Source organism: Corvus moneduloides, chromosome 20 (assembly GCF_009650955.1).
Source record: "Corvus moneduloides isolate bCorMon1 chromosome 20, bCorMon1.pri, whole genome shotgun sequence".
In the NCBI taxonomy this organism is placed as follows: Eukaryota; Metazoa; Chordata; class Aves; order Passeriformes; family Corvidae; genus Corvus; species Corvus moneduloides.
In genome coordinates, this window is record NC_045495.1 from 6,375,545 (window position 1) to 6,393,496 (window position 17,952).

Here is a 17,952-nt window from a genome sequence, read left to right on the forward strand (position 1 = left end):
TTTTATTAGCTGATAGGAACGTGTCACCTCACAAAATATTGGCTCAAGGGCAGGAACTGACAAATGACACTGGGAGTGTGGGAGGGAACAAAATACCCCGGCAGCAAAACTGAACTTCCTGAAGGAAATCACTTTCAGCTCCCAGCGATCCCCCCGGGAATCCAGAAGGTGGTCGGATTTTAATACTATGGGCTTGTCTTTCCATCTTTTATAATTAGAGCTAGTCATAAATATGAAGATTAGCAATAACAATGCAGCATTTCCCAGCTCCTCTGATTCCGAATTCCCCTTAAAATGGCTACAATTAATTACTCATATTTTCCATGCCGTCTCAGGCGTTTGTAACTGTGACACTCTTGCACGGCATTGATGCCACAAAAAAAGTACTCAACGGCATGTTTTTAATGAACCATCACAGGAAATTTCCATGTTCCCTAAATGCTTGGCTATAAGTAACAATAGCCCTATGATTGCAAATCATTTTCTCCCATTTTGGTTTTGTTTTCATGGCTTGTTTTTACTGGGGGCATTTTTTTTTTTTTTGCTTTTATCTATTTATTTTCAACTGTTCTCCTTAAGAAAAACGTGGACTGAATATCATCACAGATTTTCTTCTAGTAAAATCTTTTAGAATGCAAAATAGTTTCCCCAGCAGATACAAAAAGCACTTTGGTTGGGATATTTAGAGTAAAGCCAGTGAGCTGCAGGAAAAAAGGGAGCATTTCAGAATAAGCAGAAAGGTGGAAGAAGAGCACAACCCATCTCTGTCTGTACCCTGAAATGCAGCAATTCTCCAGCACAGGGCACTGGCTGTAAGCACAGAGCAGGGCAGGGGTATTTTTCTGGAGTGTTGTACATCAGTGAAGCATTTCATTGGTAAGAGGCTGTGTGGGTAGAGTTTGGTATCTAACAGCAGGAACACAGCTGTTCTCTCCTGTCCCAGCCTCCCTCCTATCCTGTGGCCATCTCTAAAAGCCTTCAGACACTCACTTTCCTGACACTCAGCTTTGCTGCATCTGCTTATTTTTTTATTTATTTAATTTTTGCAAATGGAAAAGAGGAAAAAAAGGTCAGCTGGGAATATTTAAAAAAGCTTGAAAAAGACATAATGTGGTCTGTTCCCCACCTTCAGATTAACAAAGCAGATTTTGTGCAAAGGAGAGTGGAAAAAAACCTACCAGCGAGTGAAGCAGCCGGAGTATGTGGATCACATTACAAACCAAGGGCTTGTTTTACAGCCATTGTCACATGTCACATTGATAAGCTGAACTACGGCAAAAAAAAACCCCTTACGGAGCCAATGGTCTCAAAGATCAGACAGAGCCTCTTTACCTAATATATGCAGCTAAATATGTGTGCTCCCTACATCTGCCATAGCAACAAGGAGAGAAGGAGGAATTAACTGCATTAATAAAAAAAAAAAATTGAAGGGACTCCTGTATGATACAACAAAACGTGAGAAACCTCTCGGCATCAAAGCAAACGCAACAAAAGCACAGAGAATTATTTCAGAGCAAATCATTGAAACCAGCTGATTACCTGAGCTTGCACATCCCTGCTGTAGGGAATCCTGTAATGATGTCACAGAGTGAAGGACTAGATAAGAGAGGAGAGGAAAATCAGGGAACAATGAAAGGAGATGCCAAACCACAAACTAAACAGTAAGCAGGCTCAACAAATAGCAAAGTGCTGATCTCGGCAAGGGCTCGCTGCTCAGTTAACTCAGTGGCACAGAAAGGTACGACCGAGGCCAGGCTCCAGCCTGACTTTTCTGTGTCAATAGGTATTAGGGGAAGAGACAGCCACAATAAAAGTGTCATTGCAACCCAGCACTCCCCCTTTAAAGCTTAGTTTTCCAGCTCACCTCCTGAGACAGCAATCGATATTCTCCCTGGAACAATCCAAATCCCCTGTGCAACCCTAGGAAACAGCGTGCAACATTTTCCAGCTCTTTGGCCAAAATTTTTGGGATTGCATATCATACTCGTGCCTAGATAATATCACCCTAATGAGGAACCTGATAACTGCTGCTTATCAATTACACATAAACGATGGTAAACATTCCCAGCGTGTCCCCTTAGGGACCGGCCGGGCTGCCAGGGTGGATGCTGCCACTTCCATAACACCTGGACCAGCACTGGTGCAAGGCTGGCTTACTGCAAATTTTAAAAAAAAAAAACAAAAACAAAACCAGAAAATAGAAAAAAAAAACAAAAAAAAAGGCAAAAGAAAAAAAAAAATCTCCTCCTCCTCCTCAACTCAAACAACATAGTGGAATTTTAATTACCTTGTCCTTGTTGCTGCCCTTGTGCGGGCAGGACACACTGTCCCAGCTCACCATTCAACCAGAGCTGCATACGAATAAATGGTTCTCGGCCTTTTTGGGTCAATTTACTCCATGGCTTTGGCCTGGAGAGCATGTCACTGACACTTCCTTGGGACAGCCCCAATACCTGAAGTGAAGCAACCAAGAACGGCATGTTAACACACTGGCAGTGGAAACGGGGGGAATTTAACTCATTTTGGTTTCCTTTACTGTGTGGCTCAAATTGTTTGTATATGGACAACTATAAAAACTGTAAAAATTGGACTATTATAAAAGCTGTTTTCTGTGGATACTCAGATGGAAATGCTTTTCTTCCTGCTGTGTTGCCTTCTGAAGGAAGGTGGGTTTTTCCTGCAGGATCTGGGTGGCAGCAGCCTGGTGAGGGATTTGCATGCTTTTCATATTTTGTGTCAAACAGTTTCATCAGTTTTAACAGGAAAAACACCGAGTCCAGGCACACACAGGCAGATGAAACAGGCAATGACTGGCATGTATTTTGTTCTCAAACAAAAATAATTGGGACTTTTGAGACTAGGCCTGTATTTGGTTGATTTTTGGGGGATGAATTATAACGATGTGTGTTTTCACCTGTAGCAGCGGCTGCTCCACATAAGTAAATATTCAAGAATACAGCTGACTGCAGTGGGGGGGGGAGAATCTCAGACAGGCAGAATGCAATTACTTGCCTGGAATTCAGCACAGGTACAAGAGTTAAAAATCATACTTAATGAAAGCTGCCATGGGATCTTTAATGACCCCAAGAGGTCAGACTTTTCATTTTACATCTTAGTGAGAAGGTAATAGTGCGGTGCCAGCTCCTATTACACTTTTCTATTGATTCCATTCTTTATAGGAAGAAGAAACAGCAAATGTCCAACACTTTTTACAGCCTGGGAGGGGTTTTCTGGTGGTTAGGGACCCTCAAAATCCCACGTGCTCAATGCTTAGGGCCCACAACGTGAGAACTTCAGGGAGCCTTATCTGTAATCAAACACTGCTCTAAAACATCTCAGAGCACACTGAGGTACTGAGCACCAGGTATAAGAAATGACTGGGAATTCTTGACTTCAGACTAAGGAGAGTTAGGGGATTTTCCATGTGTTTGTTTTAATGCCCTTGTGCACATTTCCAAATAATAACGAAAAAGGAAAAATGCTCTTGTGTCCATAATCTTCGCTTATAACAGAGTTAAGACTCTCCAGTCATGACAATGGTATTAACTCAAATATTCCACGAATTCATTACATTAAACATGAAATACTGAGTCTCAGCAACGTTTGCTTCAGCTTTCAAGGCTTCTAAACTCGGGGCCTCACTCCTAATTCCAAGTGGCTGAAGCCAATCCCTTTATAAGAACTCTTGCAATTCCTACCACCCAGGGAAACGAATACTTTGTGAGCTTAGTTTTGAAATACTTCACACACGGAGCAGAAACATTTTTCCACAGGACACCCGTGGCACATCCCCCTCTGGCTCTGCACCTGTGTAAGGAGCAGAGGGCACAACCACAACACTGGTGAAACAAGAGAGAACCACTTCTTTACCTTTTCCCCAAAGATCCTTTGGCAGATGCCATTCTTTGCTAGCTTTTCCTTGACCTGCCGCGTTAGCTCTATCGTATCCACCTCCTGGTACATATAAATCTCATACTGCTCGGGTGTCAGTGGAGGAACCGAAGGTTTGGATGGCTTGGACAAGGACACGATAGGGGATGAAGGGAGGGGGCTATTTTGTGGTGTCTCACTGCGACTCGCCCCAGTCATGCTCAATTCAGAACTCTGCGAGTACGGAGATTCCGCGTTTGGCCACTCTTTCCAATACTCGGAAGAAGACGGTCCTTGGAGCTGGCTACGATCTGGCCTAGTCTGATTGCTGACCTTTTCTTTTCCACCACTGGCTTCCTCAACTTTTATATCTTCGGGAAGAGCTGCATTTCTTCTCTCATGCTGCACAGTATTCCACCAATGGTCCTTCCAAACACCACCACGTCCCAACTCATTTTTAACATGCCTCAACATACCCTGGGCAGAATCACTTATTCCATGAAGCTCTAAAACAGGTGCCTCCTGAGGCTCCTTTTTGAGCCCAGAGAGGTTCTGCAATGCAGAGATACTGGAATCAGTGACAGATGAATGTTTCTTCAGGGATATGGCCAAAGGAGAATAGCTGGAAACCGAAGACATTGCAGGTGTAGACACTAGTTTGGGGGACAGGATAGAAATGTCAGCTTGAGATAGAGGTGGTGTTTTTAAGGCAGGTTCAAGGGCAGCCTGCTGTGCCTCCATTTCCCGTCGGGCTTGTTGCAGAATGGATCGAATTGCATCATCAGAATTGCCACTGCTAGAGGCAGAAGGCGGCTGAGCCGGCTCAGCTATGAAAAACAACCAAAAGACTAAATGCAACAGAGGAAAATGCTTTATATTCAACACGTGCTACTGTAAACATTTCCCTGACAGGACAAAAAAACCCAAAAAAAAACAAAAAAAAAAAAAGGGGGGGGTGGGGCTGAAATACATTTCTGGATGGGAGGGAGGAGTTTTTGCTAAGCAAAGATTTGCATTTTTCAAAATAAGGTAAGATTTCCAAAGTTCTTCACTGGAAAATTTTGAGAGTTGCCAAAGTGCTGGATGTTTGCACGCAGAGACTCAGCTGCACAAGTCTGGGATCACTTGCCCTTCCACCATTGTAAAAATTTTCAAATAAATGCCTTTGAAAATCAAGCCTTTACTTCTTCCTCCCCCACCCCCAAGTGGTCAATAACATTTTATAGCTGCATTTACAAAGTTATTTAACCTTTCACTTCACTCTTTTCTTCACAAATGAATTTAACACGCACTCAGAACTGAACACAGCTGCATTCACCTGGACAGACTATTACAGTATAAATAAGGTGAGACCTTTTAACTTCAGAAACACAAACACACAAATTACAACAAAGCCAGAACTTCAGGAAGAGATCATCATTATTTCATTTGACAAGCTAAATATGCTCCTGCTTCCTGTTTTCTTGTTCCATGGTCCCAACCACTGAAATAAACAGCTCTACCAGAGCCAGGCTGACACCTGGCCATCACCCTCTCCCTTATCCGAAGCCCTAGGATGGAGCCACGGGTGCTTTCAACAGAGATAACCCTCAAATGCAGCATTCCAGCGGGGAACCAGGATTTGGGTGGCTGTGCTGCAGCAGTCGGGGATGAGCAGAGACTGGAACGTGGGTGGAGGATTATCTCTGCAGAGCCAGGAGGTTTTTGCAATGGCATCTGCTTCTATTTCAGTCTCCACTGAGGTCCCCTGTGCTTGGAAACCAGTTCCTCTGAAAGCTGCTCTACAGGGAGCAGGGAAAGTGAAGCACCAGGTGGGAGCAGGGAACCCCCACTCTGCAAGGAGTGGCCTCAGAGTGAAATAAGATTTGAAACACGCTGTGTATCGCTCCAGTAATACTGTGGCTCATCTGAATGCATTTCTGAATTTGCCTCCCCACATTCCTCCCTGTCACACACTGTAAAATACATGACAAGCTAAGAAATCGGAAAAAAGACAGTGAGACTCTCTCTGCTGTTTTATCTGCTGGTTTCACAGGGAGTTTTGAGGCCGAATTAATATTTGAAAGGAAGTCTGAGACTCTCAGATGAAACATGCTACCAAATAACATTCTTGCAGTTTCCTGCACAAAGCCCATATTTTCCTCTGTGCAATAATTTCTTGTATAAAGTCATATTATTTAGATCATATATTAACTAGTGTTTTATATTCTGCCATGAGATTAACTTAGTTTTCATTTGAAAGTCAACTGCCCAAAACTGTATATCAGTATTTACTTTCAAAAATGAAACAAAGTATTGCACAGTAATTTCTACTTCAGCCCATAGCAGTACTGGGAACTCTTAAAGCTGAGAGGGCTATGGAATAGACAGAAATGTTAATTACATGACAGCACACAGCAAGAAATTAGACTTATCTCAGGCTAAGATGGATTTTTTGGGAAAAGGAATGTGTTTTGGATTTTCCAGTTCATTCACTGAATACATTCTGTAACCAAAAATAAAGCCTAAGAGTCAGGACTCAGTTGCCTGTCTGAGTACAGGATGTACCATGGTGCTGGGACTGGTAATTGCTGCCTAGAGTGTGACCTTCACCCCAACAAATCCATCCAGTCCCTCTCCCATGCAGTTGTGTTCCCAGGGCCTGAGTGAGACAGAAGAGAAGAGAAAGCAGGAGCTGTTCCCCTTCCAAGGAGTGAAGTGGGAGAAGAAAGGATTCTGTAGGTTCCCCTCAGTGACTCCTGCAGGTCTGGAGGGCAGCCAGGAGCTCAGAGCTCTGCACAGGGATAAAGGTGTTCAGAAATCCCACAGGGAGCAGGGCGCGGAGCAGAGACCCCACCACGCCGTGACACATGTGACCTTAACTTGGGATGCCTCAGACACAGAAACAACTCCACTAAATAACAATAAAAATCTCCAGCAAACTCTTTAAAATCTACACTGAAGGTTTTAAGAATATAATTAACTGACCAGAAAGCTCATGGCAATCGTTTTAATTAAATTCTGCAGTAAAAGGAGGCAGAGACAAAATGAGGCTGTACCTGTTTTCTGTACTTGCAGCTCCCTTTTGGCTTGTTCGAGAATGGATTTGATGGCTTCATCAGAGCCAGACTCTGTGGTTCGGATTCGTGTGGTTATGTTACCTGGGGAGGAAAACACAACTAATGACACCAGGAACACTTTTATTTGGCTGTTTTTGTAACACAAAGACACACTGTGTACGATACACGGCCAGCACAACCTGAGGACAACTTGCACAGGACCTTTACCAACATTTACACCACACAAAAAAAGTACTTAACATAATAAAAGCAAAATATCCTACTTGTGCCTGTCTCTAGCTGCCCTGGAATGGTGAGAACATCAGAGGAACAACTAGGTGCTCATATATTCCTTTTCTATGGTAACATATATAGATCTATTCTTTTTCCTTTCCTTTTTGTTTTTTTTTTTTAGAGGGGGAGAGGAAACAGAAGGGAAAAGAACCGGAGGGGAAAGGAAGAAAGCTAAAAACATAAGCCCAAGAATCAACTTTAAAATGGCATCAGCTGCTAGGCAAAGTAGGATGAGTATACATTCAGCCCAAAACAGAATTAAAAAGTAACTAGATAAAAATAATTTTTAACTTTCTAGAGGTTAATACATTAAGAGAAAGAGTAATTTAAACGCAGATACCATTTGAAGTACTCTCCAGCTAAGAGCTATTACTTGGTTGTTTGGTTTTTTTTTTTTGTTTTTAACCTCCAAGGGGAAGACAAGGAGGGAAAACTGTGAGTGCTATTGCACGTAACTGCATTTTCCATTATGAGATTATTGTTTGTAAGCAAGCTAGGTAATCTGTGACTGGAGTCAAAATAACTGCAGACTTTTGATGTACCTGCTTTTGTTTTTCCTTCTTTCTGGTCTTACTAAAAGAAAAATTCTGCAACTAATCCATAACAAAGAAAATGTGCAGACTTCCTGTTCAGTGATAATTTATGGATCTGATGTTCACTTGTTGTCTTTTCCATATATAACACTGAACTAAGCATCCCACTAATTCAGCCCTGTATTAAAGTGGAATTTGTCAGCATAAGCCCCATGAGAAGAAGTAAATCTAGAGCAGAAGCAGTATGCAATTGATGTTGTAACTGTGCAACTTTCTCCCTCCAAATCCACAAAAATAGCAAAGAGAGCATTTCAATAGATCTGATGACTTTATAAAGCCTCTTCTATCACTTCTCTCTTTTTATCTGCGGACACAGGGAGGATGGGAGTGGAAGAACTATCCAAACAGGGTTACGTTAGTACAGCAGCAGCAGAATTAGAAAAAGCAAAGTGTTCATCTAACCCATGGTTTGTTTTATACTTACTGTCTGTTTTTCTATCAGATTCCAGGCCAGAATCAAACTGCACAGTTTTAAGGAAACACACAGCTAAAGCACACTCCACTTCCTAGGGATTGACTGCAAAGAAAAACACCTGCCTGTGACGTACCTTCAGACCCATTTCTTCGTTTCGGTACTTCCTGAAATAGTCTGTTCAGGTTCTGGCCTGGATTCTCTGTTGAAAAACAAGTTTGGTAAGAACAAAACAATCAGGGGATGGTTGCTCTGACATCACGGGCTGTGTGACATGAGGAGCTGGCAGCCTGGCCCTGAGCTCTCCTGGCCCCTCGGGCCCCTGAGCAGGAGGAACTGGCTACTTGGGAAGAAGCAAGGCTGGCTGATTTGTTAATAAAGATTACAGCTATGTTCGGAAAGGAGATTAGACAGATATAAATAAATGTCTAGAGATACCAAAAATGAAGAGGTTAAAGATGGGCAGATAATCCCCTCAAGTACAATCATCAAAAGGAAGAACAGATTATAAATCTAACAGTGTGTGCTTCCAATTAAACAAAATCTAGGAAAACCCTGCCTGTCCTTTCCAATATTTCTTGACTGTAAACAACTTAGTTTTCAGTTTCTCTAAATGTAAATCTCAGTCTTAAGAGGAATCACAATGAAATGCATGTTACTTCTTAAAATCGCTGCCTTAAATATGCAAAGCTGCTTTAAACTGGGATTGTGTTTTAATTACTCATCTCATGCATCACCTACCCTATTTTGTCAGAACACTTTGGGGAAAAAACATAATCATGCAAGACACAACAAAAAGCCTGGTCTCAGTAAACAACCTCAAACAAAAATCCCCAAGTATTTCTGAGGACCGATACCCTGAGTAGCTGCTGACCCTTTTCACTCCGTGTTTAGCTGTGGCACGGAGCTGTTGGGAAGTGAGGGCTGTGAGTGCCCCTGCTGCTCACTCCTGCTGACAGGCACCAGCCAGCAGCTAAAAAAAGCATAAGCAGAGATACAAACCTGCCAGGGTGCTGCAAAGCAGGGCTAGGAGCTCAGCTTCCTGCACCTGGCACCTGACTTGGGTGAGAGCAGCAGCAGTGCACAAACGGCCCCGGATGGGGAAGTTCCTGGTTTGGAACGTTTGGAACTATGAGGAGCAGGGGGCTGGGGAGCACTTACCTCTCTGTCTGCCCTGGATGCTGCGAAGAGCCAAGATGTTCTGCTCGTCCGACAGGAACTGCTTCATCTTATGAAATGGCTCCTTGCCTCTCACAGTCAGTTTATTCCATGGCTTTGGCCGGGCCAGGATCTCACTCACAGACCCTTGCGACAGTCCCAACACATAATGTCCAAATATCCGCTGTCCAATATTGTGCTTGATCAACTGCTCTTTCACCTGACGTGCAATTTCGGCCGTGTCTATCTCCTCGCCTTCAGAGATGCTCCCAGCACTTTCTGACTGGCTGGGAGATGGGGCCATGCCATTTACATCCGGGCTTTGTTGTAATGGACTTTGGGAAGATATGGAGTTTGTGCTGTATGGACCTGTTGGAAAAATCATGCTTGTGCTTCCTGCTTCCTGCATTGCCTTGGAGTAGAAGGACTGCATTAGCTGTCGCTGGAGGAGAGAGTTTAGTGCAAATTTTCCTGTGGAGGCCAGGGGTAAGCTGGGGCTCGCCAGGGATGAGCTGAAAAAGTCTTGACTTAAACCCGTTGGTGAGAACTGGTGTGTACCATTAGTATTGGAAGCCTGCTCCCCCGCGTTGCGGAGCAACTGGGAAGGAGGGGAGGCCGGCAAGGTTGCAGGACGCTGACTCTCAGGCTGGTCTTTCCCTTTTCTCCTGGCTGACCCTACAAGGAAGGTCAAACATAATGCATTATGGGGGGTCAAAGAGGGAAAAACCAAGATAAAAAAATGCAAAGTTTGCCCCGCAAAGGGAAAAAGTGCAGATTGACACGGGCCAATGGAGTGGTGGTGGGAGATTTGGTTTTGTTTGTTTTTGGTTTGTTTTCATTTGTTGGGTTTTTTTGTTTGTTTAATTTTTATTTTTAATTTTTTTTTTTTCATGATTGAAATTTTTTAAGCCAAACAAGGCCCCCAAAACAAACAACATGCATTTCATGTTTGCACCTTTCTTGTATGTTGCAGCCTGGAGAATCCCCCTTACAGACATTAACACTATGAACAGTTACATGAAGTGCAGTGATACAGTTAAATAAATGCAGTTACAGACAGCAAGTCTCTCTGTTGTCTCTCATTCAAGATATGACTCATTGGACCTGACTGAACCCAAATGCAGCAAACATTTACATTTTGGAACAAACCAATTTGAATAAAGGAATAACCATTAGGTGGATGCACCAAGATCGCTCAGTTAAAAGTCATAAAACGCTTCAGAATTCAGTAATCCCAGGGCCAGTGGCAACTTTTAACTTTCTTCCAGCTGCAAAAACCATAAGCATTCAAGTATCTGGAAATTCCATGACTTGCCATGTAAAAAATGTGCACACAAGATGTAAAAGCCCACATTAGGAAAGCCAAATGGCAAACACACTTTGCTGGAAAGAAAGGATTTTGCTTTCCCAAGCTGACCCGCTGGTGGTATATCCAAGTGTATCAGACAGGAAGACTGTGCTCTACATGCAAACGTTTTGCACAACACTGTGTGTGGGGGAAAGAGATGGATTTGTTCCCAAAACAGAAGACAGCCTCAAACACTGGTACAGCCTGTAATGCCTCTTCCTTAACCTTTATAGACTCTCTAAGTTTTACTTCATTATCCAGCCTATAAAACTACAGAAATCCAACGTTACTCAGTGTTCCTGTTGCTTCTTAATCCTCCTGCCATGCATTAGCTCAGACACTCAGCTCTCACTCAGCCCTCCCCCCCATCACAGGACAGCAGAGGCACCAGAAGAGCCAAAATTTGGGTGAACCTACCGCTCAGGTCACTGTTGGCGATGCGCAGCGTGGCGTTCTCCGACTGCAGCGAGCGGTTCTTCTCCAGCAGCAGCACCTCCAGCGGCTTGGATGCATCCTAAAGGAAACCAAAGTGGGAGGTTTGTTTCTCAAAGCATTGAGAGTCTCACTCAGGCACTAAAAAGGATTTCAGAGGGAAAAAAAAATAAAAAAAAAGCCCAACAAGTGCTCGACTGGTCTCTGAAGGCAGCGAGGGAATTCGCCAGGCGTAGATCTGCAGGAATCACTCCAGGCTCTGGTGTGAGCCATGGAAGAGATTCATTGTTTCATTCTCATTGCAAATCATTCATCAATTCTGCATTATTTTGAGATGTGTAACGGAACATTTTCTTAATCCTACTTATTTTTAAATGGTCCTGGCATGCTTTCAGTTTAAAAGCTGTAGACTTCTTTTAATCTGATTAAAACAGGAGTTAAGGTTATATTATTCCTTCTAGGTCAACTGACCCAAGCTAAGCATTTCCTTGACATGCTGCTTTTCAGCAGAAACTGTTCAAAGTAACATCAGTCAGAGAACCCTGCTGTTTACCCTCCCCTAAATATCTAACCCTCGATCATTAAAAAAACCCATTGAAAATGAATCCCAGGATATCAATATTCTGTTCAGATTTCAGAAGCAGGAATTTAATTCATAACCTTTAAACTTAACTAAGATTAATTTGCTGGAACAGCAGAGCTTTCTCATTACTCAATGGTTTGTTTTCTTTTGTGAAAAGAAATTTTCAAGGCTAACAAATACTTAAAAATGCTGAAGTCCTTGCTCAGTGTGCTGCCCGTACGCCAACACCAGTATCTTTAAATGACTCAACTTCACAACATTCTGGTTTATCCACTCCAGCACAGCTGAAACGTCACTTTGTCCTTGACTACTTAAAAGAAATTAACAGGCAAAAAAAAAATGTCCAGTTCAGCTTTTTACATAAGAAAACATCAGGAAAAACAACGATCGACCCAGAAGCCTCAACATCAACAGGAAACTGTTGATGTCAACGCCAAGGAATTGCAAGGCAAAATTTTTGTTAATCAACTGAGCTGCTGAGTAAGTAAGAAAACAAAAGTAAGTTCAGTACCTGCGCACCAGAGCTTTCAGATGGTGCAAACTCCATGGATTTCAATATACTGTGGAAGGCAGAAAAAAGAAATTATTTTCTATTTCTCCTTTTCATAACAACTCCACTAATGAGCATTAACATTATCATTTCCTGTTCTCCAGCAACACCACAACTTTCCTTGCAGTAACGCAGTCTCCTAATGAATACAGAATAACTCCTCAAAACAGTTATTGGATAAGAAAATTTTCTCGAGCGTCATCTAAATCATTCCATATGCAATCCCACCAGGCCAGTTTAAAGCGTAAATTTAAAGGTTAATAAGGATATAACATTTTAAGCTGTCAGAAATGATATAAATTTATCTGTGAAGCTGGAAGGGAATGAGGAAGTTGTAGCAAAGCAACAAAACAAGGGAATCACCACCACAGTACAGAACTTCATAGATTATACACCAGCTCACCAGCAAGGAAAATATGCACAAATAATCCTCCCAACCAAGGCACTACAGGCTAAAAGGCAGTTTTTCATTTTAATAACCCCCTCGTTCTTTGGCAAAGGGAAGACAAAATGGCCCCATATTTCTTAAGAAATATGAAAGATCCAAATATTTATAAGTACATTAGGAGAAGAATCTGATAGTCTCATTGTCAATATTTTATACAAACAGTGAGCGGTCAGAGGACGTCTCCCTTCAGAGGCTTTCAGAGCTGTGTCGTCTGGCAAACCAGAACCTTACAGGAAATCCAGACTTATTCCTGTGCTTTGTTGGATAAATTTTTTTAAAATCAGCTTGCTGTAGGCAGGACATGAACTTCCTCAGACTGAGGCTGATGCCATGAAGATTTTTTGTCTTTTCTTTTAGACCCCTGTGATACCTTTTTACAACTTCTGTATTCTTAGTGCTTTTTGCCTACATTCTTGGCCTTGTTTGTTCAGCTCGGAGACTCAACATTTTGGAAGCTTCGTAGGTAGGGATCAGTGTGCCCCAGAGCCCAAGGTCCTCTCCAGAACACATTCTGTAAACTAAGATAGAACCATCCAGGGGAAGGTTCCTTGGGGAGGGGGGCTCACTCAAGCCTCTCATTGGGGAGTCTTTGATAGATCTGCTGATTAGTAACACCTATAATGATATACCAGATCTTTTGGGGGGGCATTGTGAGGTGCATTCGACCTGGACGTGTGCACCTAAGGATCCTTAAAACAAACACCAAGGTAAAATCCCTTTTTCCCTTCTAACCGTGTTTGCGTCTTGATTTTAAGACCAGGAAAAGGCATCAAAGCAATAAATGATTTCAGCTTCTTACCGTACAAAGACAACATTCATATGGTGAAGAAAAACACATAAACACATATAGATGGTGTTTATACAGCATTTATCATGTATAAAGCACCAGGAACTCTGTGAGCAGGCACAATCTGTTTAATCATTATTGAACTGTACTAAAGGCTGTGGACCACTTATTAAAAGTTTTGGATGTCCCATCCCTAAAAGTGTCCAAGACCAGGCTGGATGGAGCTTGGAGCAACCTGGGATAGAGGAAGGTATCCCTGCCCGTGGCAGGCGGTGGGAGTGGATGAGCTTTAAAGTCCCTTCCAGCCCAAAACATTCAGTGATTCCATGACAGGTGGAAACTGAGACAAAAAAAGGCAGAAGTCCAGTATAAAGACACAGGGACCAGTTCTGGATGCCACGAGCAGCTGGCCAGGCACCCATTAACTGCCTGAACCTGTCCCTGCATTAATCTAGAGCTGGATGTGCTTTAAGTGACACTCTGGAAATCAGGTCTCTGGGCCATTCAAGATCACTCAAAGTCATAGCAAATCCAAGGGAAAAAAAGTCATTCTGAGAAAGAGACCTCATGCATTTTGCATCTGTGCATATTCACTGCACACAGGGTTAATTCTGACAGGCATTCCTAAAATGTAATAATTATTAAAATCACAAACTTCTGGCAATCACTTTCATTATATGGCATCACTCAGTGTCACCTCTTGCCTGGCTGTAGGGTAGAGCCATCACCCCATACACGGCACATAAAGTGATGCTGTGAAGACTCTACGTGGGCACAGCAGCTCAGCCATGTGCAAAACCAATTCTTTTGTGCTATCAATGGACTCGTGCCAGTCAAGAGGGGAGGTTGTGCACTGATGGCTTGAATTCTCAGAGACCCTGACATCACTTGGACATCACAGCTGTGTGACTCAGGTGGCAAATCCCAGCTGAAAGCCAGTGTTTCTTGGGAAAGCCCTTCAGAGGCACAGCTCTGCATCCCAGGACTCCACAGTGCTGGGGGAGATAAATGCACAGAGACTCACGCAGGGAAAACCCCAGCCACTGGCAGGTCCCTGTTTCCATGAATTCTGCAGGGAATGGCCTCTGCAAGGACAGCCAATCCTAATGCACATCCTCATGATGCCCAAATGAGGAGACTCATCTGAATTTAAACCCAGTTTGAACAGCAAATTATCCTGTGGCAAATGTCCTGTGGGAAATCTCATTTCAGTTCAGACCAGCAGCACTTGTGAGCCCCGCTTACCACACCTGGGTTTGCCACGTGGAGCAATCCAGCAGCATTCCAAACGCCTTCCTCCTGGATGAGGCTAAACCAGAAAAAAGCCGCTCTCTCCCAAAGGAGCAGATGTGAGTGGTGCCCTGAGCACACCGTGCTGCCCCCAGAATGCAGCTGACAATGGTTGGAAGCATAAACCTATTTATGGTTATATTTGGTTCTCCACACCAAAAATCTGGCTCTAAAGCCCCGATCCCGTCATCCCTCTCCTTGCAGAGGCTGATGCATTTTGGGTCTGAGTACCTGCTGCCAGCTGGGACCTTCAGGAAGGATCCTGAGCCCTGCAGCAGCTGCATTTCCAGCGAGCTCGGTGTATGCAAGGTGTATTCAAACCTTAGCTGGAAACCTGCTGACCTCTATCTACCTGAAGGGGATTCTTTGCTAACTGAATTAACTTTCTGACAATTTCACAGGTAATTTCCTAAACAGTTAAAATACAAAATATACTAAAAATCAAGCTGATGGCACCTCTAATTGCCCTAAGAGGAATATTCACTCCAGCAGGTTCATTTTTATAAGAATGTAAAAGTTACACACATCAAAAATGACTCTCTAAATGTGTCACAAAAGACACATTCTCCTCAGGAATATGAGGAAGCACGTTTCTTCTTTGGATTCCAGGAATATCTTTGCCCATGAGATCTTGACTCAATCTGTGGCTCAAGATCAGTTACCTGCTTTTTAAAGGAATGATCTTGTGACTTGAATCTGCACATTTAAGAAGACTTGAAAGATCTGACTGTAAAGCAAAGTGTGCATTGGGACAGCTCGACTTCTGTTCATCTGATCCTGACTGCAAAGGCAGCAGGGTCAGCGCTGTCGTGCTACTCGAGAGGGAACTGAAAGGACACACAGAGCTCTCAGATCTCAAAAATAGGTTTAAAAGCCATTGGGCACAAAAGCCAAAGCAGAAAGTGAAGAATCCTCCCATCCCAGATCTTGACATGGGCCCACCTAAGTTCCTCCAAGGTTCAAGTTGGCCGATACTGAGATCCCTCAGCCTAGAACACCTCTAACATCCCAGGAAGGATTAAGGAAAATACATCAGTGCCAAAACACATAAAAATTCAATCTCTTCCTGCCTTACTGACAAGGTATCTTTCCTCTTGGTGCACGTTATGAGCAGTTAATTTCTGTCAGTGTTTCAGGGCACAAGGCAGGTGCAGCAGGATTTGGTGTGAGGGCTCCGATTTACAGCAACAGACTTTTCCCAGTCTCATTTACAGGAACAGCTTCACTCAGATCAGACTGTCACTGCCAGGGGATGCACATTTAGCCCTTTGGATTAGATGGGAGCAGGGGAATGGTGTGAAGCAGCTGCTTGGAGGATGCAGAATTGCAAACATCCTCGGTGCTCTCCTGGAGGGTCTCAACCCCCCGGACCATCCCACAGGATGGTGCTGGACCCCAGGGCCATTACAAGCCAGCTATCAATCCATAAATTAGGGATATAAAAGCTGGAACAGCTGGGAGAACAGGGTTCATTTACTGGCACCCAACACCAGGGCCACTTCCAGGAGAGTCTCCCATCTATTTCACTGCAGGCTCATCCTCAGCAGAAACATCATATGAAGCCTCCTGTGTCACATCTTCTCTCACCTGCCTTTCCATCCCTGCCCCCACGTAAGTCAGTGTTGTAAAAAAGAAAAGTATTTTAAAATATTGGTATTATCACCAGGAATACAAGGCTTGTATTTAAAGTACAAATGCAAAGTAAGCTTAAATGGGTCTACTCAATGAGTATATGGGGTTCTTGGCACCTTAAGTCTGCCTTTAAAGTCCTGATCCTGTTGTATTAAACCTTTGCATGAAACCAGGTAGGATTCAAAAGTCATTTGTTGTTTCAAGACATTTACATTTAATATCTAATGTAAGAAGCTGGGAGGTTGTGGCCTTATTCCCATTCACTGCTTTACATACAAGGACATAAACTGGCTAAAACCTGAAGCTGTTCCCTTAACTCAGGAGAGGACATGGATGTATTTATCCCACCACTAAATGATGATGCTATTTTGAAACCAGGTAATAATCAGGTATAATGATCAAAGAAATGGTCAATTCATTTAATTTAAGTGAAAATTATACCCCTGCATGAGGGTGTGCTGCAGCTGGTGGTGAACCAGAACCTCAGCCAGCGTGGCTTGAATAAATCAGCACCAGGGGCTGGGCAGTCGTGGGGCTTGCAAATCCAAACCTGCTTTCCATATCCTCCAGGGATGTGTAAACAAAAGCACATGACTACCAGGCTCATCTGAAATACCTCATTAAACCAGGGAATGGGTTATTTCAGCCTTTTAAAAACACACACAGAAATGCCAGAATGATGAAAGAAGAGATGGGAGTTTCTCGCAGTTATTTAAACCTTGACACTAAACATATTTCCAGTCAGAAAAGTTCTCTTCTGAACCTGACAGCTTATCTTGTTATAGTTTAAAATGAGGCTCTTTTAAGTCTCTTAAGAAAATCCCTTGAAATAGGAAGAGGCTGTTTGTGGCTTTAGTTTAAAACCACAATATATTAGCAAAAATATACAGTGAAACAAGCCCAGCATTAAACTGGTAAGTGCTGAACACTGGCTGGCAGGAGCAGAGAAAAGGTACCATGGCCAAAGGCTCTGCATGAAATTTTTGGTCCACATTACCCTCAGCTGTTGGCTGGAGATTTTCAAAGAGTGGTCCACCTAAAACACCACAGATTTTGAGATTTGGAAACTTTTTTCCCTTTGTGGACAACAGTTTTAGTGGCTTTTCTTCACGGACATGCGTTTCATTTGCTACTGTGATCCTCTGCTGCAATAAGAAGGAGCACTCTCAGATATAGCAGTTCCACTGGTTCTGGATGCAATTTCTGCCAAAATTCCCAATTTCCCCGACTTTGTGGTTTTGACTGAATTCTTTATTGTTCCAAGAACACAGATTTGTGGCTTCATTTAACAAGCACTATTAAACCAGAGTTTGTGAAAAAATTATGTAAGCATTTAACACTTACTTTAATTCTTTCTTAACCTCTTCATAATCAGCCTGTCCTTTCAGTTTTTCTTCCAGTTGCTTTAAAAGAGAGAACATGGATTTAATTATTTACATTGTTTTTTTTCTGCAGGCTTTGAAAATCATCTTCAAATTATTCCATATATACAGCAGCGCACAAGTGAGGGTTAATGA

General features: G+C 42.9%; 1 protein-coding gene across 9 annotated transcripts in view; it reads right to left on the minus strand.

Moving 5' to 3' along the window:
* Positions 1 to 17,952, minus strand: part of CUX1 (cut like homeobox 1) — a 270,225-nt gene that overhangs the window by 61,059 nt on the left and 191,214 nt on the right. For 3 of the 9 annotated variants that reach the window (XM_032130107.1, XM_032130108.1, XM_032130113.1), the window contains 9 exons: positions 17,780 to 17,838; positions 12,240 to 12,288; positions 11,131 to 11,227; positions 9,369 to 10,040; positions 8,344 to 8,409; positions 6,909 to 7,010; positions 3,871 to 4,697; positions 2,288 to 2,453; positions 1,540 to 1,596 (listed from right to left, as the gene is read on the minus strand). In XM_032130107.1, coding sequence (XP_031985998.1) covers positions 1,540 to 1,596; positions 2,288 to 2,453; positions 3,871 to 4,697; positions 6,909 to 7,010; positions 8,344 to 8,409; positions 9,369 to 10,040; positions 11,131 to 11,227; positions 12,240 to 12,288; positions 17,780 to 17,838 — 2,095 coding nt within the window. The remainder of the gene's footprint in view (positions 1 to 1,539; positions 1,597 to 2,287; positions 2,454 to 3,870; positions 4,698 to 6,908; positions 7,011 to 8,343; positions 8,410 to 9,368; positions 10,041 to 11,130; positions 11,228 to 12,239; positions 12,289 to 17,779; positions 17,839 to 17,952) is intronic. The other 6 variants (XM_032130112.1, XM_032130110.1, XM_032130109.1 and 3 more) reach the window with 6 other exon arrangements.